This window comes from Zootermopsis nevadensis, unplaced genomic scaffold, assembly GCF_977971745.1.
Source record: "Zootermopsis nevadensis isolate Lab colony 2312 unplaced genomic scaffold, Znev_1.0 Znev_ptg000011l, whole genome shotgun sequence".
NCBI classification, from domain to species: domain Eukaryota; kingdom Metazoa; phylum Arthropoda; class Insecta; order Blattodea; family Termopsidae; genus Zootermopsis; species Zootermopsis nevadensis.
The window spans coordinates 18,603,855-18,631,713 of NW_028259143.1; the positions used below are offsets into that span (position 1 = coordinate 18,603,855).

The 27,859-nt window shown below is 42.1% G+C and overlaps 2 protein-coding genes across 4 annotated transcripts in view; one reads left to right on the forward strand and one right to left on the reverse strand.

The window, feature by feature from the left end:
- Window positions 1-27,859, reverse strand: part of Nha1 (Na[+]/H[+] hydrogen antiporter 1) — a 42,249-nt gene that overhangs the window by 4,805 nt on the left and 9,585 nt on the right. For all 3 annotated transcript variants that reach the window (XM_087347512.1, XM_022072494.2, XM_087347513.1), the window contains 6 exons: window positions 9,494-9,787; window positions 6,482-6,584; window positions 4,739-5,113; window positions 1,922-2,104; window positions 1,323-1,498; window positions 769-875 (listed from right to left, as the gene is read on the reverse strand). In XM_087347512.1, coding sequence (XP_087203638.1) covers window positions 769-875; window positions 1,323-1,498; window positions 1,922-2,104; window positions 4,739-5,113; window positions 6,482-6,584; window positions 9,494-9,785 — 1,236 coding nt within the window. In that variant the 5' untranslated portion in view covers window positions 9,786-9,787. The remainder of the gene's footprint in view (window positions 1-768; window positions 876-1,322; window positions 1,499-1,921; window positions 2,105-4,738; window positions 5,114-6,481; window positions 6,585-9,493; window positions 9,788-27,859) is intronic.
- The window catches only part of LOC110833908 (uncharacterized), a 37,511-nt gene continuing 24,124 nt past the window's right edge, over window positions 14,473-27,859 (forward strand). The window contains exon 1 of the mRNA XM_087347516.1: window positions 14,473-14,546. Coding sequence (XP_087203642.1) covers window positions 14,517-14,546 — 30 coding nt within the window. The 5' untranslated portion in view covers window positions 14,473-14,516. The remainder of the gene's footprint in view (window positions 14,547-27,859) is intronic.

Consider the following 27,859-nt stretch of genomic DNA (forward strand, 5'->3'; position numbering starts at 1 on the left):
ACCACGAGAACCTCATACCTACTTTAATCCTGATCTTGCTAAGATTAACTTTAACACCTTCTTGTATTTGCTCTTGAGTAATATGTGGCATCTCTTCAACCAAAATGGTGATTGTCGTACATTTCATTTACAGGGCTTCGTTACACTTGGAAATTCACAGGAATGCAACCCATGTTTATAATAAAAGCAACTTATATCTCTTTCTGAATGAAAGACTCAGTCAGAATAATAAGTAGATTGCTCTTATAAATATAAGTCATATATGTTTTCAGTTTGATGATAAGAAAATCAAATTAAAATTTGTTATTCGTACACACAATCTCCATTGCATTCCGTGGATCCGTGACTTAGTCAGATGACAGTCGAACATGGAAGAAGTCATATATTATAATATCAGCATCTGTAAGACTCCCACATTCTGAAGAAAACGCTTCTAGCCGTTCAGTACTAAGTTCTTTTGAATACGTGCAATACCATTAATAACGCGATAGTTGTCGGCAAAGTTCTGAGTGCATGTGCGTGACGAGGCAGTGTAAAACAGAACGTAAAGGTGATAGAAAACAGGAAAATAATGACAGTAGTTTTTCATAGTTTGTGACGTGTGTCATGTCTGAGATCAATAAGGAAAGGGCTGGAGGCTCCGTAATGAAACGACTTTCTGGTTTGTCCACGGAGGTCACGAAGCGTCTAGTCGAGGCACTTCCGTGTCTTCCGACCTTCTCCAACATGACAAGTGCCATCAGAATTACAGAATTGGATTGAACTTACATCTTGCTTTTCTGGAACATATTTAGCTAATATTCCCCAAAGAATTCCAAATCCAATGCCTCCAATTATGGACAGTGGTCCTTGTATTATTTGGAAAACGAGTGTATCTGAAAAGCAATAACTAAGGTTAAAATGAGCATTTTTTTAAAGATGCATATCAGCCATCTGATGGAAATGCCAGAAATCTTTACATTTAAGACATCCAAAATATATTTATATGACAAGAATGTGAAGTGTCACATGTTCCACCTTTTCTTTTAGTAAAAATGGAAATTATAATATACAAATTGTTCATTTGTGTGTTTCATATGTGGTAGCATTTTAATTAAGAAGTGGAATAATCTTTCCTTTTGTTTTAAAACATTAATGTGGGGGTGGGGTCTAATACAATGTTGTTCAGTTTGAGTTTTGTAACAAATGATAAATTAGGATCTATAATAACAAATTATGAGATGGAGAGAGAAACATTCAGTCGCAGGATGTTAATAATATTATGAAGAAGGAACTCCGTTTTGTCTGAACTTTTAAGATGCTAAATAATCTCTTATTCTTACCTGAAGTGAACATAATACTGTGGATGATGCCAAAGATGGCCACTGATGTTGCGTCATCAATACCAGATACTGCGATGATAAGTGTCGGAATTCCCTTTGCCATGCCGTACCCCTTCTGTCGCAGTCTGAAGAGACAAGATACCACGACCGCAGGAGATACGGCGGCTATGACAGATCTGAAACATTAAGGTCCTTCTGATTTGCCAGCGTTTTAGGGGAATCTTGGTAAGGTCTTTGCTACTGTGCAGTAAGACAAACAGATTAACTGCCATCTTGGGCCTTGAAATGCCTGTTTGCCATCCTTCATAACTTCAGAATTCAGGCACTAATCTCAAAGAAACTTTCCATAAACAATGTATGTGGAAAAGTGTTTGAAGATAATCCAGAATGTATCAATCCTAATTATTATAATTAAGAAAGCAATTGCAGGTTGTTCCGACAATCAGATACCATGTGTAAATGATTGTACGTGGTCACTGTAATTTAAGCCTGTTAATCGCTTACATAACAAATAGCATATTTACATTGAGAGTTGAGTGTGTATATATGTGTATGTGTGTTCTTTGATGAACTGGACATGTTGACATGAGCACACGTACCCGAGGAGAAATCCCCAAATCCATGGCAGGTCCATCAGATAATGGGTCATGACAGCAACGACAACGCACTCCACCAGCCAAGGCACGAGCCCGAGCTTCGGAACGGTGATACGGAGACGCTTGAGGGCTGCGGGGTCGAGGTCAAGACCAGCGCGTGTGAGGATGATCACCAGAGCTACCTTTCTACAAACAGATGCCACATTCCAAGAATTAATTACCAGCTGAGAAAAGACGCAAATTAACAAAACTGAAAATAAGCAAATAATATTAAATTTAAGGTGTAACTTTCAATAACAACTTATAAACTTATGATTCTCTGTACTTTTAGAAAATTAAATTCGTCTTCAGGTCAGTGCAGTGCACCAATTAGAGGCTCTGATCACTTGCTTACTCACATAAGAATTCCCATGGGCTATTAGGCATGTTGAAATGCACTTAATGTGTTCAACTCAAACAGCAACAATTTTGTAAAAAAAAAAAAAAATCTAAATCTAATTTTCATTCAACTGAACACTTCGCAGTTGTAAGACCGGTCTCTACAACCAATAGGAAATTAATTTCACAAGTTGATCATGAAATAACAAAGTACAAAATTTTAATGAGACAAATTACTGTTGACAGTCAATTACTCGTAAATTAGATGCATTTTATCAGTTATTAACCAGATCGCTTCAAAGCTTATAAATGATCTATAGGGAAGATGACGCATGCAAGGCATTTGTAATTGTTATGATTATATTTAAATGTATATGTCTGTTTCATTCATAAGATTATCAGAACGTTCCAGAGAGTAGCAATGCACCAAGGCTTCCATCTAAGGAGAAGGAGAGACTACTGATATTTATAGATTAGCAACAACAAAAAGTTATGGCATAATTTTGTTCATGCTTTCTGCAGCTAGGCTGCAGACTTTCGATTAAACATCGTCACACCCTCAAAGTTTTGAATCTTCATCTCGTTCTGTAATGTCCACTCTAGCACTCAACTAATGCGCCAATCCGTTCTTGTAGAAAATTGAAAAGTACGGTTTTAGGGCAATTTCAAATGGCATAATGTCCAGTCCAAATTCCATTCTCATTCGTCCAGCCGTTCTCGAGTTCAATCATACGGACAGACGGACATGACCAAGAAGGAACGCATAAAAACGAGACGTCATCACATCGGATGCATTCCTACGCGGGGTGGTTATCCTTTGTTTTCAAGTTGAGGTCCTTCTTACACGGACAAAGCGCTTGGTGGCTGTACGTCAATTTGCCTACCGCACAGGGGTCACGAATAATGTTATTGAGGACGCGTCGTACGGCAAAAATGCCAGAAGTATACAAAATGGCGCTGGTCAAAGTCACCATCTGTGTGTGATGGCTGACCTTGTCATGTGTGCGGATGAAGATCACGGACCGACAGTGCAGTGCAGTTTGAGGCCGAGTGTTGCTAGTGGCATCTGGTGCACATCTAATACTCGCATGCAAAACGAAGGGTTTGCAGACCCACGCTCATATGAACTTTATCATTGCTTAAGGACGTACAGATCACCACTAAACTTTGTACGTCTGCAATCTCCCCCATATAGAGCAGACGTTTCACAGACATGAGCCCTGTCTTATCTGGCATAACTTATCGTTCCACTGAGAGGGCGCCGAGCTCATCAGTCAGAAAAGTAACGAACCGGCTACGGATTGATGCCTGGTAGACGCAACATATTTCCCTCATAGCCTCCGCGTTCAGACCGGTTTTGGGGCCGCCTCTGTCCCCCACAAGCACTTCTGACAGCTTTATTTTTACTGACAGTTCTTAAACAGACTCAAATGTGTTGTAAATTTAGGTTCTTACTCGTATATGAACACTTCGTGTAGTTTCGTGTGACCTTAATACTAGTCGAGCCATTTCGTAACAGGTACTTGCATTCTATTGACGGCTTTTTAGATGAGCTCTCGTGGTGTTATCAGACAATTAGCAGTAGTTGGCGAATTAACATGTAAGCGGTTGAGACAGCTTAAGATCTGATAGATAAGAGCTATCTTATTAATCTCTTAAATGCAACATTGCGGGGACGTGCCATGTTGAAGTGGGTGCATGAGTTTCTCGAGTCTCCTGCATTATTTTGTTGCTTATTACCAGAGCACGCTCTGCTGTTGAGCAAATACCAACCGGATTTTACCGGATCTTACATACGCATTGTGCTTTTGACTCATCAGTAGCACCGCTTGATTTCTGTTTTGCTAGAATATCCTTAAGAGATGCATCTTCTTTCCAAAGCCTTGCTTCTGTCTGTCTGCAGTGGCTAAAAGTGGGACCTAGTTACGGTGTCAAAACTTTGTTTCCGGGGTGTCCCTGTTTTGCTGGCTTCTGTTGGTCTCCTTCGCGGATATGGTTATCGGCTGTCGGAAAGACATGCAAAATTTAACTTGATAAGTGAAAACGATGTGCTGTTGGAGGCCACCTCACCTTTCAATGACCACCGTCAGTTGTAACAACTTGGCGGGTGAAATTGGGAACACTTAATATTTCGCCTTGAACATTTACACGGTTATAGATCGTGGAAAATACGCAGTTTTGTTGCGATATTTACTTTGTTGACAAAAACGTGTCATCCATGCGATAATTTTAAAGTTGTTTTCAGTTTTATAGCGCAAAGTAAGAAGTAATGGTCATTGAGCCAGGAATAAAATACAATTTTTAAGATAGCAAATCGCATACATTTCTACAATTTAACACTTCTAACCTAAAATTGAGCATAACTTTGGTAATCTGCCGTTTGAAGCGCTAGTGAGGCTCGACCAGGGTCAACTTACATCAAAGGCGTCGTGAGGAACGTACCTGAGCACCGTGACCACTTCATTGTACTCGCCCTCAATGTGGACCAGCCCGACGTTCTGGAAGAGGATTCCAACCATGAGCATGCCGATGAGGGCGGGCAGCGTGGTGAGAGACATCAGCCAACCTCCGAAGTGCGCGGCGATGCAGAGGACGGCGAGCCCGAACAGCTGGCCTTCGGGAGCCGCGGTTTTGCCCAACACAGCGTAAACGATGCCCCAACATAGGAGCCCTATGAGGAACAGGGAGAGGATCCGCGCGAACTGTCGGTACGTGGGGCAGAACGGGTACGGACAGAGCCGTTGCCACATCGGCGGCTCCCAGGACGGTGCGCCCTCCTCCTGGCGGCACCTCTTGCAGAAGATGAACCACCAGGACCTGCGAATTTCATGATCCTGTCAGTTGCCCAGTTCGTGGAGGGATATAAAATAATTACGGACGGCGAAGACCTTCTCGGTCAATGGCGGACATCCAGGAAATGAAGCTCCACAGTGTTTGACCCGATTCTTCCAAGTAGTCCGCCACTGTCTTTACGCGGCTAAAATTCTGCAATATTTCCGTCTTATACGCACATGATAATATTTTCCTTTACAAATTTATAATTCTGTCTTCAGCTTTTTGTTTTTAAATTTACGTATAATAAATTAATTGCATTCCAGTAGATGCACTTTATTTTGTTTTGTTATCAAAACAGGTGGGTTAGAACGCAGTACCGGAGTGAATGTTACAGAATAATCCAGTCATTTGAACTAATTATTCGTTCGTTTATATCTTAATTTCTGTATTAATTTATTTATCCTTCCCTTTACACCGAATAGTCGAGAAATGATCTGAACCCAAGCAGCGAAATGCTTTGAGTCGTACGTGAAGCGCTCTTCCAGATTAAGATGCTTCTAGGCGAACGACAATGCGTTGGAGCAACTTGAAGCCTTCATATTCGCTTCTACCCTTAAACTATAAATGCCTACAAAAGAGACTTGCAAATTTACGGCGTCATAATCCAAAGGATTACAAGCCAAATGTCCACCACCTCGAAAACATTAAATATCGTACATATTTCACTGGGTTACTCTGACAGCAATGCGTGTAGAATAGGAGCGTTTATCTGACCCTTCGGCATTTCAAGACTCATAATGGCGTGTTTGCCTCTGGGGTACAAACGTCATAGCAAAATTGCCGAAGTAAGAATGACCCATCCTGAAGTTTCACCCAGGCGCAGAGCTTTTGACAATTACCGGATGCCTTTATATGATTCCTTTTTGTATCTTCCGACACACAGCATTTTATTCGCGGATGAAAATAACTATTCTCGACGCACTAAAATATTAATACCGAAGACGGATCACTAAAATTCAACGAGCGTTTCATATTGTATTAAAGAATATTCCACACTTAATTCACCACACGCCTAAATCGTGGTAGATCAAACGTGAGAGGGAAAATTAGTCACCAAAATTGGAACACATCAATAGATTCCGTAATACTAATTAAAGAGAACACAATTTTTTTGTCACGAAGGAATTTGTTTATTTTTTTTGAATGTATAAGCAGTTTTACAGCAGCCAGCTACTTGCACTGCGAGTTATGAACCACTGCTGACAACCGGATAAGACGAGAAGACAAATAATCAAATTGCAGGAGTACAAGATTTATAGAAGGCCTCGTAATAAACTACTTTTTGGATAAGTCTTCGAAACTGCACAAGAAACAGCGCGACTTGCAAATCAGATACAAAAATTTACTTACTTTTCTATGTTGTCAGGGAGTGGCAGCTTCAACTTCTCGTGCATCGACTCCGTCATTGAGAATTTCTTGTGAGGTCCTTCTCCATTTGCTGGCTTGCCACCGTCTGTAATGAGCACAGGCGTCGCATTATTATCGCTTGCAAGAACCGTTAGCCTACTTCATGAGTGGGGATTTGTAAGGTGGCTTCCTTCTTTCCTTCCGTTGCGTGTCTTGTAGATTACCTCCCGACCTTGTGTTCAGGACTGAATCTAAGTTACGTCGATGATAATGAAAGTGTGAACTGTCTAAATGCACGAAGCAGGGTCCTTCTTAAGAAGCTAATATTCGCTCAACTAACTAGTCAGTAAGTCACTCGTCTGCGTTCAAGAGATTCTTTTCACTGGCCCCTGCAGTCAGCCACAGGAAGTATAAAACCTCACACGATATTTCTCTGAGATCCACGAGATTCCAATCTGTGCCTAAGCATCGAAAGTGGTCTCTTTAATTAAGACTTCACTTTGAAGCGCTGTCTGCGTTTCATGCGTCTTGATTCGATGACTTGGGTATTATTTCGTAAGAATCACAAATTACGAAACTCCTCTGCATGAAGTTTTCTACAGCCATCTTCAGTACCCTGTTATCGTGTATGGACAATCTTTATCCATTATTTAGGTCTTAGAGATCAAGTTTCACACTCTGCTGAAAAGAAGATGTCGCACATGAAATTACTGTCTGGTTTTCTTGCCAAAACGTAAATAAAATTGTCTTTATTTTTTGACTTGGCTTCGTATAAACATTGCGTCTGTCGCCGTCGGGTATGAATAAAGTTTGATTGTATATCTGGGTCTCAGTGTGCGTCAGAATGCGTGCATCGATCTGACAGAGACGACAATTTGTTCACGTGTTAATGTGACATATGGCAAATCCTTACGTTTACCCATTAAAATCAAATCGGACAAACTCCGCTTCTATGAGACTTACGGAACAGCGTGCATTTTTTATTTTACTCAGGACCTGGTTTAAGGGAATGACGAACTCGAATATACTGTTCTAAATAACAAGTCACATAATTAGTTGGAACTGGGTATATTTTAGTTCGTGGAATGAAAGAATCAACACAAATGTTTCTCCGTATTTCAGCAGCCACTTAGTTTTCTGGACAGCGCAGTCGTGACACGTCTTCTGCCGGAGGAGTGCTCAAAAGAGCGCAATGCTCTTCGGAGTTATGCCATAACTTGAAGTCTTCTGCGCGCCGTACATCTTAATGCGCTAGTCAGACCATCATGCACGGATTTACTGCTCCATTAAGAACAGACAAGTAGAAGTGGCTACAGGAAAAGTTCTGAACCTTTGAAGACCTGGGGTCAATACACTTTCTTCTCGACTTGTGGGAAATGAAACACAGAAATTGCTTTCTCACACGCGTACAGATGTTTCAAAAATTAATAAATCTGAATTATGATTAGGCCTACTGTCCGAAAATAATGTCTTTTACTGAACTTTCAGCTCTTGAACACGGCGCCAGCGACAAACTCGCGCCAAAGGTTCTTAGGACGTCTGTTACTCATGAAGTCGGTCGTCTGCGATAATCAGACTGTCTTTTGAACCGAGAATGTGTTGTACCTTGAAGTTCGACTGGTATCAGTGGAAGGGACTACACGTTCTCTGTCTCCTGCTGCATAAGTAAAGGATGCCCAAATTATAAAGATAATGATTGAGTTGTTTTAGCAAAGAGGGGAGGCTATTCGTTTCAATTCACGATGCAAAGTGTACGAGAATTTCTCAGTAATTTGCACAAGGGCCGCTTTCATCAGCGGGCGCTTCAATCCAATTTATCGTTTTCCAGCAGCTGAAACTGTTGCTTGAAGCATTTAATCTTAATTGACGACAGCATCAGTTCGTGCGCTGTCACCAAGCGCTTATCGAGCGTGCTTTATTTCTTTCTAGATGCAAAAACTAACTAAACCCAGGGAACTCGATCTTTCTTCAAGAGGCCGTCACTGGGGCCCTCCCTGAGAAAGATAAATTCAGCCCACGTCATCGTATGTCCGTTTTAATATTATCGTCACACCTACGTCTAGGCCACACAAGTGTTCTCCTCACTTCATGTTTCAGTACTAAAATTTTGTATGCATTACTGTGTCTCCCGTGAGTGCTGCACGCCCCAGACACGCAAACATTTCTCTCGGCAATTAGAATTTGGGCGGGCGAACAGCAGAGAAGGTTCCGGGGGTAGGCGAGGTGAATATATGTGAGTGTGTCTCTCTGCATTAACTGTTATGTGGCACCATCTTCGTTACTGTGCGGAGGTGTTAGATATGTCAGGGCAACTCTACAATTATCGATAGTTTTCAATTGTACGTCTCAAACATTAAACATCTCACCACTTTACGTAATGCTGACTTCGATTCCCAGAGTTTTCATGAGGGTGAAAGTCTGAGAAATCCACTTCAACGTTGCAGCACTGTTATTGACCCAGACAGGTGGGACTTAATATAACTCTTTTGAAATGGTTCTTGGTTCGATCCACCCCGTGATTAATATTTCTCAGACAAAAATACAGCTGAGTGTGCAACGCTTTCCCGCTTGTGCATTTAATAGGGTTGAAATTGTCTTACAGGGACGGGACTTGAACAGATAGACTTACAGAGTCCGTCTTATTTATCATATTTGTGCATTGATTGTAAATTGTTGATATGGTTACGTCCTACGTGATATATCTGAATATCACAGAAAACAAAGTTACGCAATTGAATAGCGGAACACACATTTTACTGCAGAGGGCAGCAATGGAACCGGAAATTGACACGTTCAAATATCATCGGATCTTTCTCTGAACTGAAATATGCAACTGCTTCTTTATAATTCAGTAGAATTGACTTGACTTTGGAGTTTTTGTTTCATCCTGCGAACAACAGCATTAGTGAAGCAAAGAATTATTTATAATCCAGGATAGACGAGGGCACTAACACGTGTTCGTATTGGTCAGAAATGAAAACTACTTCGCATGACTAAACCGCGAGAAATTCTTACCGTCGTGCTGAAAACCGTGGTTCACGTAATGGGGGTTCCCCGAGTGCTGGCTGTGAAGGCTCATGGTGTCCGGGGTGTGCTGCACCAGAATGGACTTGCGGCGTCCGTCCGACGCCTGCGCCTCCGACGAAGCGACGCTCAATCTGCGCCTTGTTTCCTGGCCGAAGTACGGCGACCGCCGGCCGTCCACTACTGTAGGAGGGTCCGACGCGATGCTCACACGCCGTCGGGGCTCCTGGGGCACTGTCAGCTCACTGGCAGTGTGGGACGCTGCTTCGGGACAGCTCGTCATACCTGCGATCAGAACAGGCCGTCAGATGCGCTTGCCTCCGCAAGCGACGAGAACGGGACGTTGCATCTTTGGGGTGACCGACGTTAAACGGGACGCTTTTCGTTTTGAATGGCGTCTGTCCAAGGCGCTACGTGCAGTGGCTCGTTCATCGCACGTACAACACGAATATGGAATACGCTTTCAATAATTCACATTTAATAGATTATATTATTATATTAGCGAGTGTGGACAAACATTGTTTAAGACGTAACATGTATGTGACATCTTCCAATCATTTTGTTTAAGCAAAGCTGATTTAACCTCTAAGCAAACTTGGCAAAATTGAACGAATGGAAAAAATAGGGAGAAGTAGAACATAATGAGCGTTAAGAATTCAAAACAAAAAGCAGGAGAAAATAAAAATTGTGGTTTTCCTTTCGTGGCTTTGTAACACACTGCCGATAATACTCGGTATTGCACGAGTGGTTGACGCCTGTGCAGTCAAGTCGACAGTGTGATGAGTCGGTACATTTCCTGGCGGAATGACTAATGAATGTCCTCCTCTAGTGGTCATCGACATAGGTTCTCCTTTCCTTCTTCAGTTTACTTTGTTTCCTTTAGAGGGTGCATTTGCAACATTAACACGTATTTGTTATTAAAAACGAAGTTTCCAGTTGTAAACACGCGTTCGTAATTTTATGGAGTTGACCATTTTAAAATTATATTTCGAGATAAAAACTGGGGGGAGAGGGAGTTTCGCCCACGACGCCAAATACCGTCGTGCGTCTAAGGATAATGCCAATCGAGACAGACCCAAACCGCAGCCTCTTTGCGTCCTTGGTTTCAAAACGAAGTCAGTTGAACTTCATATACGATAAAAATCGTGTAAAAGTGTGCAACTAAGTAAACCTTAAAATGAGTTAAAGCTAATGAACATTACACACGGCAGTTGTTGCTGTTTCATAAATGCAAAATATTGTAGATAGTTCCTCTTTTAACTGAGTCATAGGCTACCTTGAAATCTATAAATAGTTGATGGACTGTCTCATTGTACTCCCACTTTTTCTCTGGTGCCTGGAGAATGTATAAAATCTGATCAACTGTAATTTCATTGGTACATGGATTCGGGGTCCCCAGAAGAACTTTGGATAAAATTTTGCAGGCAAGTGATGAGAGGGAGATTCCTCGATATTTATTACAGTCAGTCTTATCATCCCTTTTATATATTGGTGCAATAATATATCCCGTCCACTGCTGTGGCATTTCCTCCTTATTCCACGTAGAGCAAATAAGTTTGTACGTCTCGGAACACAATTCGGCCGGAATCTGTTCACTACCCGACGATTTACACTTTTTCGACTTCTCAATATCAGCTCCTACTTCGTTGAGGCTAGACTCTGGCACTGATAGCTCAGCCGTACGTATTATATATCTGCGTGTTATCATGAGCCCCGGGAACATTTAACACCTGGTTAGAGAAATATTCAAAACCCTGGAGAGATCTGCGAGCAGATTACCATTTTGATCTTTGATAATATTAGCTCTAGGTTGGTAATATTGCTTAAATTCATTTATAACTCTGTATAAATCTCTAATGGCTTTGTGCGCTTGGATACTGGGTCCGTGGGTTCGAATTACACTCAAGCCATAGATGTGTTGTGCTGTCACGCGTACAGGTAGAGAGAGGCCTTCAGAGGGCAAATCGCTCGTCCAAGAAGTCCAACGAAGATCGAGTAACCAAGACTCACACTGGGTTGCACAGCCACAGACGAATGTATAAATATATAATATTTTTCTTTCTGTAATTGGTTTCGAGTTCATTAATTTTGTTTTTCACACTTAAATGTTCTGCTGATTTCGCGTCTTAAATTTTGCGGGTTACCTCCGTTGAGGCGAGGTTAAAAATTTGCTTTTCTTCGAAGATACAGACTGCTGCTGCACTCTACAGAGCAAGTCCGTACGTCCACATGTTTACCGACGGAGCCGGTCAAGGTTTATTATCGTCTTGTAACGCTAATAGGATCATGGATTTGGAAGGGCAGAACGCAGTACCGCGGACCAGGCATTCATGTCGCCTGGTAGAATTTGCATAAGACACGAAGAAAACAACTTCATTAGAAGATAAATGCGTACTTAAACAACGATATTTTCACTTGATTATACAAGATGACTAATCCGACGTTTGAGCGAGAACTAACCTAACCGAAGAGACTGCTGTATTTTGGCGTAAGTTGCTCATTCGTACACAGACCTTTTGAAGTAGGCCAGCTCCCGGACCCTGAAGATCCACTGAGATGGCCCGTAGGCCATCAGATATATTGCTCTAATATCACACTTACGTAAGGCGCCAGTCTGGGTTTTGTGTTCTGTTACAATTGTAAATAGGAAAGTCGACACTTCCTAAAGTCGAGAGCTGACCAAGATGGTAGAAGTTCCGAACTCGAGTGCCTTTTGATTATCGACCATTATTTTTGAACGAGACCAGTAAGGTGCAGCCCGTATCAGAATACACAGCATCCACATGCAAAATATGAATTCTCCGAGCCATAATGAAGATCATTACATCAAATTTTTACCACACAAAAGCGCAGGGAACACATCGCGGGCGACGTAAATCTTATTCACTGACTCGTAACAGCTCGTAATCTTCCTGAAAAAGGGAACGAGCGGGTTGCAATCAAAAGTAAATGCTTCCCACGGTCATCACTAAAACACGCAAAAAGTTGTCTTAAACTCTGTTTCATTTCTGCCGAAACAGATGTTCACTTGAAACTGATTGTTAACAGAACACCACACATCTAGAGATTATTGAACTTCGTATTAAAAACTGATTAATACGTGTTGAAATTTCTCTTAATCTGTTTATTTCAGAGATAAAACATTAATGAAAGATAACGTCACTTATCTTATTAAGGCAACTTAAATTTCCAAGTGCACAAGTCACGTCTTCTTAACTCCCTCTGTTACCCCTTAATATAGAACGTTATTTTTAAGGGAAGTCAGCTCTGCTCTTAGCTTACTAATCTCATTTGCACGCGGTCATGGAATCGAATCCTGGTAGAATCAATAATTTTTACTGTTTCCTGTAGCTGCCATATCGTCGTTGCTGAACCACGGATGAACATTCTTCGAAAATCTAACCAAACATCACCGTGTGACCCCACATTACGCTAAGTGGTTCTAGTGTCGATAAGACCTCACAAGTTAGTTCGTCCGCCACGTTGCTATTAGTGATCGTGGGACACCGAAAAATATGCCTTTAGAGAAAACTCGAGTGTCATAACGCCAGTACCAAATTTCATTGTAATCCGTCCAGTTGAGTCATTAGGACAGGCATCATCATTTCTACACGCGTTCATTTTGTGTGCGTGGTACGAAGAAGGCATGAAAGGGGAATGCGTTGCAAGTCCACATCCGATCGGAATATTCATAATTTTATTGCGATTAATCATGGTTTATGAATGCAAGCCATGTAATCAAAGAAACAATGACAAAAGTAATATGAAGTAGACAGCGTTATGGCGCACCGGAGGACAGCGAAGACAGAGCTCTGCACGGGACAGAATTTTAGAATTTCATCCGGCCGGATCCGCCGATGTCAAAGTTTATCTTCATCCATGTTTCCCTTCTCGTCTAGCCCAAAAGTAGCCCGATCCATTTGCATTCTTCGTGTCTTTAATACATTTTTATTTTACTGCATAAATGCCAGCAATTCTTAATGAATTCTTTAACGCCTGAAGCTCAGTCGGTTGTATTTTATCCGGATCCGGACTGTGTCACGATCAAAGGCGAGTGGAACCTCGAACAACTCCTTCCTGCGAGAAAGAGTAACTCGATAAAGTCCATAAAAAGCCCTGTATGATGTATGAACCAGCCCCGAACCCGGCGCGGACTAGAACATTGTCTGCGGTACAAGGCCCAGGCCTAGGCATGATGGCCTGGACAGTGCCCGTGCAGACATCCAACTGAGAAGACGGAGACTGAGCTAACTCAGACTCAGGAGATGATTCTGCCGGTTCTGTTGGTCTGTGTCTTCATCGGTACAAGGTCGATCAGCGACGTGACTGCCGAGGATGCTTACGTCTGTGGAAGCGTCTGCAAAACGAGAAAACTACGGACTTCCGGAAGCTTAAACCCCGGCGAGTAAGGGCACCTGGAGCCGAGGTCTTGATGATGTTAGCAGACATGATGGTTTCTGGAGGTAATGCCCTCTGGTGTGCGACATTCAATATTCACAACTGTAAACTCGAACATTATAGTGCCTTGTCTTCGGACCAGGAAAATAACCAATGTTTTTGAAACACGGAAATTCATATTAAATTTTAAATTACTGACCACATCAAACTGACGTATTTAACGGCAGTATCATTTATTATCTAGCTTGCAAAATATTCCTCATAAATTGTCAGGTCAAACAGAACAAACTTTCTCAGCCGGTCACAGAGAACTGAAAAAAGCTACAGAAGCCAATAACACAAATTCAAAACACAAAATTTTCGACATTGGATATTCCTGTAGCCCCACCGAAGCACAATCAAAATTCTTTATTTGGCTACCATAGGCAAAAATACATATTAAAACCCCGGAAACATTTAATTATTTACAATCTCATTAAGTAAAACCTCCAAATTAATCGGTCAATAAAATATACACACGATCGTATAAACCCCTTAGCAGAAAACGGCATTACAGCATTTGACCGTGCGTCTCCTCACAGGGCCCTTTCACCACAGTTCGCCTCAAGCTCTCCTCATGTCCACATCGATACAAGACATTCTCCCTGTAAGTACACGTTTTGTTTAATTACCCCTAAGATAGTTATTTGCGGTTACATTTTCATCCGAGACTGCAGTCTCGAGAGAAGAGCCATTGAAACCCACAACATCAATGACCTTTACATGTGTATTGAGGAGTTGTTCGTTCGTAATTCTGCGGCGTACTGGAATATCAAAGACATTCTTAGAATCTGTTAGCGACAGTTTAATATATACTTGGCATTTAGTGGCAGAGAATTCGAATCGTGAGACCAACACTGAAGTCTGTAACTGATCGTTATTTATCAATATAGACTCATTACCAATCATTTAGTCGATTACATGAAGTATGTAAACAACACTTAACAACTATCCTTGTAAACGGAGTACCTGGACCTTTCTAGATGTGATCGTTTTTATTATTCTGATTCTTAACATTTTAATGTGCATTTTACTAAAATTTGTCATAACTTTTTATCGTTATCGTATGCCACCTGGTGATGGTCAGATGTCAGACCGAAACATGCTGTGAGTATAATGTAGTTGTCGGGAGCACATTATTAACGTAGAATAATTGTTGTCTGGATGGGAGTAATGCGCGTTGCAGTTCATCAGGGAACGGAAGGCCTCACTTCAAGGTTACACATTGGAAAGTGTCGGAAATGAATGATCTCTCTGTGTCAGGCCATTCTGAATAGGAAATGTATCGGACAAATGTTTACATACACGAATTCTGCTAGAGGCTTCACTTAAACGCGGTTTAATTAACTTATTAGGTGAACCAAATTTAAGCAAAATATTGTAAAGAGCTTCTCTTTGAACTGAGTCATTCTCTGATTCCCCTTACCCCATTTTTCCATACGGTCTTAACTTCGCATAACGCAGTATTTCTGTTAGTGGGGGGTTTCAAGAGCGTAACCTCAGCGAGCAGATATGGAGTGCTGCAGTTTCGTAATATAGTATAACCGTGCGCGATTAAACAATAGTTATCGTATTTACTTAAATTTAAAGGAACAGTTAATAAGGATCACAAAGTAACATATCAGTTAAAGGATATTAATAATAAGTGAACGTGTTTGAATAGCGTTTCAGTGTCATGAAATTTCAATAAACAGAGTCGATACGGGTGAGCGCGGCCTTAATACTTGAAATGTTTGCAGTCTCTGCTATTATCTTGAAAGCGTCACTTAGAGCGTCGTTAATAAACGGAGATTTATGTAGTAACATAATCTTTATTCTAGAAGAAAAAACTTGCATTGCCTTTGCTGAGGGAAAGCGAAGAGCTTCCAGCTTGTAACGTGTTCAATACATTACGACGATGAAGGCATTTATGCCAAAGAGCTAATGACTATGTACGAAACAGAGAAGTTCTTCGGACGAAGAGTTGAACGTATGTAAGTACACGTGTACTCACGCTTGCATTCAACTATTAATAGAGCGGTCGTTGTATTTTGTATGCGGAAGTCACTACTCGCTTCAGAAATGCGTTTCCCTTCAGATGATGGCTGTTTTCTGTAGTCTGGTAGAAGTTTACCGACGTTTCAAAGGTCCTTACTGCCTCCGTCATCAGGGCTGAAATTGCTCGTTACCTACTTTTCCAAATTTCTTTCATCACCTCTTTTCCTTACGCGTGCCCCCCCCCCCTCAAATTTTCTAATTACTCATTATTAACTGCAAATGGGTTTATGCCCGGTGTCACAAAAGCGCGTTGGTAATAGGTGGATTCAGAGGCACAATTTCGACCCAAAGTTAACTGTTGCTGGTAACCCCTAGTTCAGCAACTTAGAAGTCACTTTAGAGCCGATCAAGGGCTGGCTGACGTCACCCGCGGTTAACCGAGGTAAACTCATGTGCAGCACGCCGACCGCGGCTGTCACTGTAAACACAGCCAATCAGACGAACTTGCTTTCGGAGCGTTGGACGCCGCTGCTGATAGACTGGCAGCGGGCAGGCCTACTGCTGGTTGATAACAAAATTTTAATTACCCATAAATAATGCAGTCAAAGTCTCTCAGTCAGTGGACTTCCTTACACCAAGTTGAATAGTCAAGGCTACACGAAGTGTTATTGTTATTGTAGGAAATAATTTGGTCTCCGATTTTTGCAAATGGCGACAGTGACGCCGGACTCATCCGGGGATTGATGTTATTATTTGGACACGGGTGATAGGGATCACGGAGAAGACCCCACGTGGTTAGGGGAACGGCTAAAATTTCGCCACCCACACGCCTGAAACGCCTGTCATTAATTTCCGATCTTAGCCACGAATTGAAATGCGTTGAATGGTTTTGGAGTCTTACAATCGGACAGACAGACTGACATGACGAAGCTAATAAGCGGATTTCTACAACTGTTAGTTACGCGCCTACAAACAACATTTCAGTTGTTTGCCACGAGTCCGCAACGATTCTTGCAGAAAATGTACGAAATGATTGGTTTTTACACCGTCGTCCTGGTCCAGCTCCACGAGACATCTCTGTCCACACGTCTTACGTCTTAAATCCCTGAATGAACAGGAAAATAGAATTCTGCTCTCACCATCGGAGTGGTACGGAGTCAATTGATGTTCGTGTGTCACTTGGCAGTACAGTCCAAGTCGTGAGTGAATTGACTGACTTACTAATCGTCTCAGCTGTATAAATGTCGCACTATTAGCACTGAAAAATCTTACGTCCCTCTCAAACGTGCAAATGCGACTCTTTATAAAGCGTTCTTACAGGAATGTGATTTCTTCATCACTGAAAGACATGAAAAGATGCCAAGTGGGCCATGGCTTTTGAGGTACCTCGTTTTCCCGCTCGCTATTAGTAAAATTGTCATGCCCCTACCAGGTTCAACGAGGCCGATAGTCCCACAGAAGGCGCGAAAGAGAATTCTGTTCTGGTTAGCATTCCAGCAGACTACAAAATCACGCACAGTTACGCTTCAAGGTTTCATCCGAAGCCCAGAGAAACGGCAATACCGAATGTAACTGGCCGTGCTTGGAGATCCTTAGATTTACATGGAGACAGCGTTTCTCGGGAATGTTGGCATCTGCGTACAAGTTGACACGACATCACATCCCAGAACAGCATCGACATCTCTCTTCACCGCCACCAGAACCTCAAATGTCACCAAGTATAAAATGCCTTGTATTGGTCTAATTTTATCAGTGCTGTCGGGAAGAGCATGATGATTCTTGCGGAAGACCCAGATTGATGGACAGACAGACGGACAGATATGATGAGATTAATAGGTGCGTTGTTTATCGGCAACATGGCGCATATTTTGTAAGGCCCAGGAGAAGTGGACCAGGCTTATCCGCGTCATGACTCAGACGTGCACTCGAAGAAATTCTTTGATTATGGTTAAAGAGGAACATCGCTTTTTGCATTGCGATTCAAACTGAAGCACTTGCAAATGTCTCACTCATCTTAAAATATTGAACGGCTGTAAAATGATACGCATTAAAATCTCGAAATCAAGTAATTGGTTCTATAAAGATACATGGAAAACCAGAGCCCTCAAGAATCTCCCAGGGAAACTGCAGAAAAAAGCTGAATCCTGGAGAAGCGACGAAAAACAGAGGTGGTTATTAATAATATTAAAATGTGTTAAAATCTGTTTATGAGTATTCTCGTCTGAGCGGGACTTAGATGTTTCTTGACTCTAGGAAAATCAAGACACAGGCCTGGGAGTTCATTTTGTCACAGCATAAGAGTTTTCAGCTATAGGCTTACAACTAGAAATCTAAGAAGACATTTTGATGCCTGCCTGTAGTGAAGTGTCACCATATGTAATATAAAGCGATCATAAATTCTAAATTAATCGATACTCAACTTTTGTCATGACTTACAGATGATTGTCATCAAAGGTTATCAGTACGCCCGAAATATTTCATGCATAAGATACGCACGCAGCCTTCTAAACGTTCCTTTCGGAAGCCAAATAAAAATTTGGTTTTTGCACCTCCATATTACCCGAAAATAAAATACCTAAGGTAATGGAACGGATAAAAGCTTCATTTCCTACACGGGTTCGCTGAGTTGTAAGAACAGAGTTTACTTTTGACTGGAATCGAATTAAATTCTGCAAAGAAACTTCTTCCTGACCTCCTCCGAGCTTTGTACTGATTAGGCCTAGTTCTTTAAGGCTTTCCCAATTGAAGAAATAGACGTACTATTGCAATTACGGAGCCTTTTAGACATTTGGCAGAAATTATTGGACAGGGAGATCTTCCTGTTGCAAACTCTTTACCTACACAAACAGCACAACGGAGAAAGACGTCTCGTAGGGTACGAAGTCACGACCCCAGTATTCTTGCGATCGAGATCTGCGCCTTAGACCGCGCGGCCACTTCGACAGGTTCCGAAGTGTCTTTGAGAGCGGATGAGGCAAACTTTCCAAGATTAGAAAGACAGTCATTGAGAATTCAGGAAGCAGAGACCGGGTCTTTCACGGCGGTGCCTTTTCTATTATACGGAGCCGGAACGAAGCCACGTGAATAATGAATGAATCACTACAGGGTGTGTGTGAAGTCTGCAAAGCAAAAAACAACTTTTACTAAAAATTATACGCGTCGCACACCGACTGGCATAAGCACCAAAGGAGTAGTCTGGTGGAAGTCTACCGGGGTTTCTTAGGCCCTTGCTGCCTTCATCGCCATGGCGATAAAGCCAAGCCGTAGCCTGACCCAAATGCCCAACGGTCCGGCCAAGGCCTCGCCTTGACTGGCTCCTATATCTCAAACCGATTCCACACTAATCGCCCTGATGATAAAGGCAGCAAGGACCTACCTCTGAAACGTCGGCAAACTTCTACCAGACTACGCGGCGCTACAGCCTAGAAGACCGCCACCTTCGGACTCACCACTGTGAGAAACTTAAATTCTTCTGAAGGACTGTAGTTACCAGCCACTTCACCAATTTCATTCCCAGCAACATCTGAAGTGTCCGTGCCTTTGTAATATTCAGTTGAAAGTGTGTGTAGGAGCAGAAACTTTGAGGCACGTCTGACGCATTTAACGAAGTCGGATTTTGTAATGTGGAAATAAAGCACGTAAGCTTATGCTTTTTGCTAGTCTCACCATAGACGTCGAAAGACTTGACGGAACTAGGCTTCATAAGTTCTTACCAGAAGCTTTTGTTTCAGTCTGGTTGGTTAGCATGCAAAGTTGGGGACATTCCATAAACGACAGTAATGAGAGTGTAGGCGGTCTAAAGTCGAATAGCTTCTTGGCAAGCGTCTCAGACTGTGGGCTTGCTGCACGGGCAGCAATAAACTGCATAACCTGCAGAGAAATTATTATTTCCTCCGGTTTCAAAGTTCAAGACACCAAAATCTGCGAGAAAGACGTACTGTAGTTCCAGTAATTCAGTTTAAGAGAATATATCTTGGTTACAAACAAATATCAAGTCGCTCTACTCAGGCGCGGAGCATTTAGGGTTCTGAAGGATGAGTATTAGGAAGGGAGAAACTAAGAAAAGATAAATAAGAGAGGGAAGGGATAATGAAACTCGTCCTGCGCCTGAAGTCACCACGTGAACTGAGGTACTCAAAATGTATCCAAACATCGCCCTGGCGTCGACGTGGTTCGGGCGGTCGCACGTTTGATCTCTTAACCAAAGGACAGAACTTATTGAGAGAGGAAGTAACAGGGAACTTGAGAAAACTGCGTAATAGGGGACTTCGTAATTTGCAAACTTCGCCAAATATTAAGATGTAAGGATAACGAAACAAAGTTGGGGCCGGGGAGGGACGGCATATGCAGCGTGCATGAAGGAAACTGTAAATACCTGAAGAATTTTAATCGATAAATCTGAAAGTAAGAGTCGACCTCAGAGACAAAGGAGGAAAATTAAGGAAACACGAAGTAGGGGAAATTATTGGACCAGCTGAGCGATTGTCAGCTTCTCAAGTCGGACTTCGGTCTCTGGAGATTGCTAGCGAAGAGGCTTCTTGTGGACTGGGCTCTAAACTCAGGAATCACAACCAAATGCGTGGTTCTTGCAATACTAGGCCTCCGTTCGGTGGTGCGCCTTAACTTTTAACGCCCGGTAGTTTGTTAGCGTTAATTAACACATCAAACTTGTCAAAATGACCGACCTCCAGTATCAGAGTACATAATACTCGTACTTTGCGATTCCAAGCGTTTACTCATGTTCCCAAGGTTATAACTAAATAGCCTCAGTTGATTTGCAGATCAATTTCAAATTTGCAATTACCATTTCGCACGGCGCTAATTACATACGACTCCACGCAAAAGGAAAATTTGTACCTTCAATACGAGGAGTGTTCAAGATGTCGCCGCCTCTGTCAGTTCCATTTCAGACTCAACTTTTCTGACCGAAGCAGCAGCAGTGAGATCTGAACACACGCTCTTATGAAGGAGACAGTTTTGTTCATATCGTTCAAACAGCAAAGAATCACGGACATTCCACATAAAAGGACCATGGCACAAAAACCAGATACACGAAGACTCAGCGTTCGCGGTGTCTGCATGCATTTGTTGTGACAGAACAAGGAACTGAAGGCTTAATGAGACCGCACGTGCAAAGGAATGTTCCGGAATTGTCATCCATATTTGTATAATGGCCAGCAAACCGCATCAGTTAGTAATCATAGGAAAAACACGGAAATGTCGTAACTTTACGCATTATTTATTAAAAACTGAGAGACTGAGATGCAAGAAGGTAAAGTGTGATAAATAATGTTATGTGCCGAAATATCTGATCCACGTCGATCAAATCTGACACAGGAACTGAAATATGTAGAGGTAGTTTAATTTCAGTGCGTCAAACTCTGCTTTAAAAGTAGATCGAACTTTAACCTTTCCCTAGCAAACATAAAAAATTATAATTACCTAATTTGAGGTATTGTCTGGTAATTTGGAGGGACCAAGGAAGAAACAAATCTTCAGGTTCGATAGAAAGTCTCCAGGCTGATATTTGAACCCGCGACGTCTGGAATACGAATACGTGCCAACCACCTAGCAGCGATGTTTTGTACTATTGAAGAAGAAAGATGGACACGTATCTGAATAGCTGTTGGTTTTCAACCTTTGTCGGAATGACGCTAAAATTTAATGTGAAGAATTAAATATTTCTATAAAATTTAAAATTTAAATCGACAATGCGTGAATAGCAACAGGTTCTAACCACCGAAATTTAAATGAGGATCGTTCAAGTTTCTAGGTGACTAAACTGCGGAGATATTACGAAAATATTTAAACCAGGGAAATTAATTGCAATTTATTGATGTGAAAAATTAAAGTATTTCCACCACTACGAGATTTGCGTTAGTGTTAACTGATCACGGACGTGAATTTCGCACATGTGAAGTCGCAAGGAACGTATGAGGTCAAAATCACTTGCCTCAAATTGTGGCGTTCGTACAAGTCTTTAGTAGGGTGTTTCGTATTAAATAATGTCAATGTCCATTCCGATTCAAAGATCCACAGTGCAATGGATCAACGCAAAAGCAGTGCGTGACCTTCATCTTGTTATTTCGCATTGCACGCAAGTGCAGGTTTGTGATCAAACTCTTTATTTTGAATTGGAACGAATCCAAGTCTTCATTTAGTTCAGCAACGACTCCCAGCTCTCTTATGCACTGTTCGTTCAACCATCGTGAGGCCTCGAAACACAGAAGTGGCAAAATGACGGATCACATCACCACAAAACAACACGGACTAAACGTCGGAAAAAATACCTTTTCTTCGGACGAGATTCGTTCCTGCATTCCCACTATGCAGGTCGCTTTGAACTACGCGGCCACCGCGACTTGTTCACCTGCGCTGCGAATTGCACTGGTGCATTATGGGCTGACATTAAAACGAACTTGACTCGTGACAAAGAATCGACTCCCCGTGTTAACTAACGCCCACCTGAAATTTACCGGTAGGCACGTCATCGGCAAACAGTCGGCAACTTCCGGTATTCACGCTCCAGCCGAAAATTCGAACACTTCGCTCACCAGATGGCAAAGGAGTTTGGCTTCGGGTCAAAGTGTGGAGGGTTATTAATTAGACATTGATTTTCAGACGGAAAAGTTTTTTTGGCCAAGGCGAATTTTTAGAACTAGGAAGAAATCCGCTGAAGACGAACTGGAGGATTCACACACTATTCTCGAAAGTAATTAAATACAAATATACAAAATACTGTCAAATAATAATTACGACTGCTGAACCAATATCGAATTAAATTAATACTGGAGACATTTGTAACTTAATCGGGATTATAATAAAATTCTGCCTTTGTGACTTTGTGACTTATAAAGACACGGAGGCACTGACTTAGTCTGCTATAGAAATGGCTTGCGTTCGGAATTTGTCTTTACCATAACTCCATCAGTTTGGAGGTCCTGGCACAGAACATGAATAATTTGGTTGTACTTCTCAGAGGGACCCCAAAATTCTGTAGTACAAGTGAGATTTCTAAAATAATTTGAAGATGTTTCTTGAACAATTCAGCTAAATGCTGGATTTAACAAAATATCTAGTCGATAAATTTAACAGAATTTAGGCAAATATGATCACTCGCAGTTTTTCTTGTATCCGAGGCATAGTTGAATTTTGTGGCGTAGGGCTCGTGCCCTTGGCGACTCAAAATGTCCGGCTGCGGTGGCTGAGTGACGTCGTTTCGCCTGCTTAATTTTTGAGAAATCTGCAAATGCGAGCTTTGTTTCACGGCCGGGCTCAGACTCGAGAAGACACCGAGGCCGTCGGTCTGTCTGTCGCCTTGTGGTTACATGTAGGTGCCTCTTCGTTGACGGATGATGCGAGCGAACGAACTCATTTGACGTCTTTGTGACGTGTCGTCAGTGCGAGCGGATTTTAAGAAGGGCGGATCGGAAGGAACCAGCTTAATCCTTGTATTTCGAGCAGGCAAAAGCTTAATTTGTTGCGACGAATTTACACGTGTAAGTTGAACACTAATTAGTTGTCAGAATGTGATAACGCTCGAAGTGATGTGACTTTTGATCATGAATCCAGCTCATGTACAAATCACTTTTCAGCACGTGTTTTGAACCAGACGTGCATAAAAACCCATTACTCATCATATGTCAATCAAAGTAACGGTATTCCACACATTTGTTTGTACTGATAACACTTTGAACAAAGGCTTCGGATTTCGTCACATGTCAAAGCTATAAATTGGCCTACATTGTGGTATTTGATCGCAAGTCGTAATGTTTCCTAAGTACTGCGCCTGGGAGTTTTAGAGAAACCTGCTCTAATAAGCCTATGGGTTTATAGTTCATGATAAAAGTGCTTAAAAGATGTCATTCCTATAAGACACGCAGAATTCTTAAACATAATTTTTTTTCTCAAAACTAATATTGCATTCTAAATGTATGGCACAGAATGATTTATATCTTATCGCACTGGCGCGTCCAGTGATGAAGCCGGCTCTTCGGGTTGGGACCTTATTCGACTTTCTTAACCATCTTGTTAACTCCGTGGTACAGAATCCTTCTCGAGACGCTCGCAGTCAAGAAATTGCAAACTACGAAGATCTATTTATTATCCCGTTAAAGACTGCCCGTTACCGCTCGAAGAATCTCCTAAGTCCGAGGGCCTGGGTAACTTCACGTGACATGGATTCTCTAGGGAACGTGGCAATGAATATTCGGGTGGCTTAAAACGCGGGTAATTTCTAGACTAGCTGAGCGCACTGTTTGATAAAATTATTGCTGGAAACTGAGATTGGGCATGCAGTTTAATCGGAAACCTTCGCAGCTTCCGTTTCAGACCAGGGATGCTTCATCTGTTTGTTACTACGTCTACGTTTAATGTACGTGAGATTTCAGGTTCTCGCGGTGGCGAGAATGAAGATGGCGGTCTTGTCGTGTCGTGTAGCTTGGTGCATCTTTGCCGAATTGTCACTCCAGAAGACGGGCACCCTTAAACGTTACGTGTAACCGTGTTCATAAATAACAGACGCACATTTAAATGTGAGTAATTGTATGTGGGCTGAAAGGAAAAGCGATGAATTAATAAGACGTGCAAATTGCTGCAGCCGGAAGTGTGGTGCAACCAAGACCGGAAGAGCTCAAAATGGAAGACAACTTCGAGCGAAAGGAAAAATAAATCAGTGGTCGACTTTGCCCGAATGACAAAACAAATAAAACTCGTGTCGCATTAGAGAACAGGAAGGCGGGAAAACAAAATATATTCGGAGGCCGCTGTCAGGAATTACAAGCAGGTCAGGCGGAGAGTTATGAAACAGTTTTCTTTTTTCGGTACGATATTCAAAGGCAGAACCTCGACAAGTACTGACTGCCCGAGTTCAAACGAAGAGGTCATGTTATAGTCACATAAGTCCAAAGGTCAAGCGTCTCTCTCAGGGGCGATTCACACTAAAGCAAGCAGGCGGAGAGTGGCAGATCACCGCAAGTGTGCTTCGAGCTTTTCTCACAGAATATCTCGCAATGCGGAGTCAGGAATGAGAGAGTCACAGGGGTGTAGAAACTCGTCCAAAGTTTGAACAAGTCATTTTTCTTACGTGGCCATAATTAACGTCTGTGTAATGCAGTGCACAGAGGAAGATTCATTGGAAGATGCTCAGTGGCGGGCAACTACTTCAGACAGGCCTCTCTCTCTCTCACATTTCCATTAACGACAGGCGAGACGCAGCACAAAAGTTCCTTTCGAATTGTGTCGTACGTCACTGAGCGATGATTGTAAAACGACGTCGCCGTCGTCCGTATGTGAACTGCGCTGTTTCTCTAAGCGATGTCTACTGATTCTTGATTGTATGGTGTGAATCCTGCCCGAGACAAGATAAAAAATCTAACAGATACGACATCGACTGCATCAATGCGATCCACTGACCACTCTGGAAAGAATCCGTGAACTTGGAGCAGGGCGATTAAGGTTCTGGAACGAAGACCTTAGCGTGTTTAATGCAGCAAACAGAAACAAGCCCGAAAGTGTTTTTCGCAAATGGAGAGCAAGGCGAGTGTCTCATTATCAGTACAAAGTCTGAAATGTGGAACGGCGTTTATGAAACATCTGAAACCACTTTGGAAGCCTTCGTTTGTATGTGACTAGCAGCGTTGAAAGTTACGAAGTGTTTCGAAACTTTGTCAAACCGAGCGGGATCTGAAGGTGGTCGTTCCTGTCGGACGCTGCGCTGTGCAGTTCCGTGGAAATTTACCGGAGTTTCAGAAGTGCTTACTCCGGCTCAGTACCAGGTCGATGAGCCACTTTCCACGAGATTACAGGCAACATCCTAGAAGACAGTGAGCATCATAGTCGTTCCCATGACGACCCGAAGCCTGTCTTAAATGAGCTATGTTTGTACCATAAACTACCTTTCAGAAACTAAAATTTCATTTGAACTTCGTGTAAAGACGGAATGGAAATGAAATTCAATAGAAAAATATTTGTTTAGACCCTTTGTCGGATTTCATCGAAATGGGTTCAGTGGCTTCGAAGGTGGAACGCGGACGGGAGGAATGTGAGTCCGTTCTTTAGCTGTGCGTTTCTTTCATGCGTTTCGAGAAACGCACGCACGCACGCACGCAGACGAAGGTTTGGCGATGGGGGGATCAGCATTTATGTCCAAATATATTTTAAGTGCGTGCGTCAATTTATTTGCAAAGTCCCTGCTTGTACGTACCTTCTGCTCTGTTAAAATATGCGAGTTGTCTTAAGAACTTCTTACCAACGACTTAATAAAAATGTCTTTTTTGTGACGATAATGCTGAATGGACCACACAGGATTGCTTAATGTCTTACTCTCACTATGGTCAGCATTTATTTATTGATGCGTGATGCAAGGAAGACATCTTTGTGTGGTCAGTGGCTCTGATCGCTGGCCTGTTCCTTCAAAGATCATTTTCGTTTGTTCTTCATACACAAACACACACGTGGACGCGTGCGACCACAAACACGAACAATTATCATTCTGTGTGAGAAGTGTATTTAGGACTATTTGTTTTGCATTTAGCACATACGTAACCATCAAAATTTAGCAATGAGGTTCAACTTCGGCTATAGGCTGTATTAAAAGTCTTCGGTTCAATGACCGAGTAGGGTTATGGGAACAAAATTATTCATTATTGAAGGTAGGGTTAAATTCTTGGTTTTAATTCAATTTTCGTATGAACTGATTACATGATGGGAATGTTAGATCACAGCTTCAAAATGACTCAGAGAATGCGGTCCAACAGGTGTTGCTGTTTTACATAATTAATTCCTGTTTGTCCCTTCTGTCTAGCTTAGAGTCCTTCACCTTTCCAGGTACTGCCACCCCCTCCCTAAAACACCTCATGTTTAGATTATGTAGAATATAGACCAACTAAAATAGGCCTACAGAGAAAAGTACACTTTTTCGTCGTGATTTTATTCCAATGCGAAAACTAAAGAACGACATAACAGCTTTAAAAATCGCAGTAACACAGACTAAAAAAATAAAGGAGTGGAATATACTCAAGTCGCGGGCAACTTAGACACCTCCAGGGTCTGCGGACCCCACGTTCACAAGCAGTGATCTCGCTCACACTATTGGGTGATGGCGGTGAACTCTGTGAAGCACGAGGGGTGTTGATAGATCGGGAACTGGTAATCAGCCAGACTGTTGAACTCTTTAATCTTCAAACGACGATTAAATAAATAAATAAATAAATAATATATATATATATATATATATATATATATATATATATATATAACGAGCAAGACAGCGGTAGAGTACAGTTGCCTCGGCGCGTGAATATTATACCCTGAAGGACACGGTAGGGTGGAAACATTGTCATTGGGGGTGTGCGATCAGGGTAAGATCGCCCATTGCCCATTGAATAGGGGGATGTGGGTGGGTCCCAGAGCCAGTCTGAATGTGGGGACCCATAGAAAAATCCCTGCTGTCTCGTTACAGACTAATCTGTTTGGTTAATTATGGCCGAAATTCGTACTATTTACCTTAATAGCGATTACAGATGAAGTTGAGCTTTCTTGTGTTTACATTCATACGGACGGGTCTATCTCTTATCGGCGCTTGGAAGACCTCCGAAGTGAGCGCAGCTTCGCGTTTGTCAGTTTAAATAAATACTTCCTTGTAACTGCGCGTAAAGTCTAAACGGAGTTCTTATCGTTGCATTTCAGCTTAAATACCTGTTAAGCCTTAGCTGTCCGATGAAGACAAATTAACCTCATTATTTAAATTTCCACGTGACTCAAAGTTAAACCGGTACTTGCAACAGTAGAACGTGGATTATCGACGAAATGCGGCGTACTTGGTGGGCATTAAAGCACTGCAGTGTGAGTTTTGAGGTTCTCATGGCGATGTAGGTCCTTTGCGTCGTAACGCCGTGTGAGACTGTAGGTAGACCCAAAGATTTCGGAGGAACACTCTGCCTA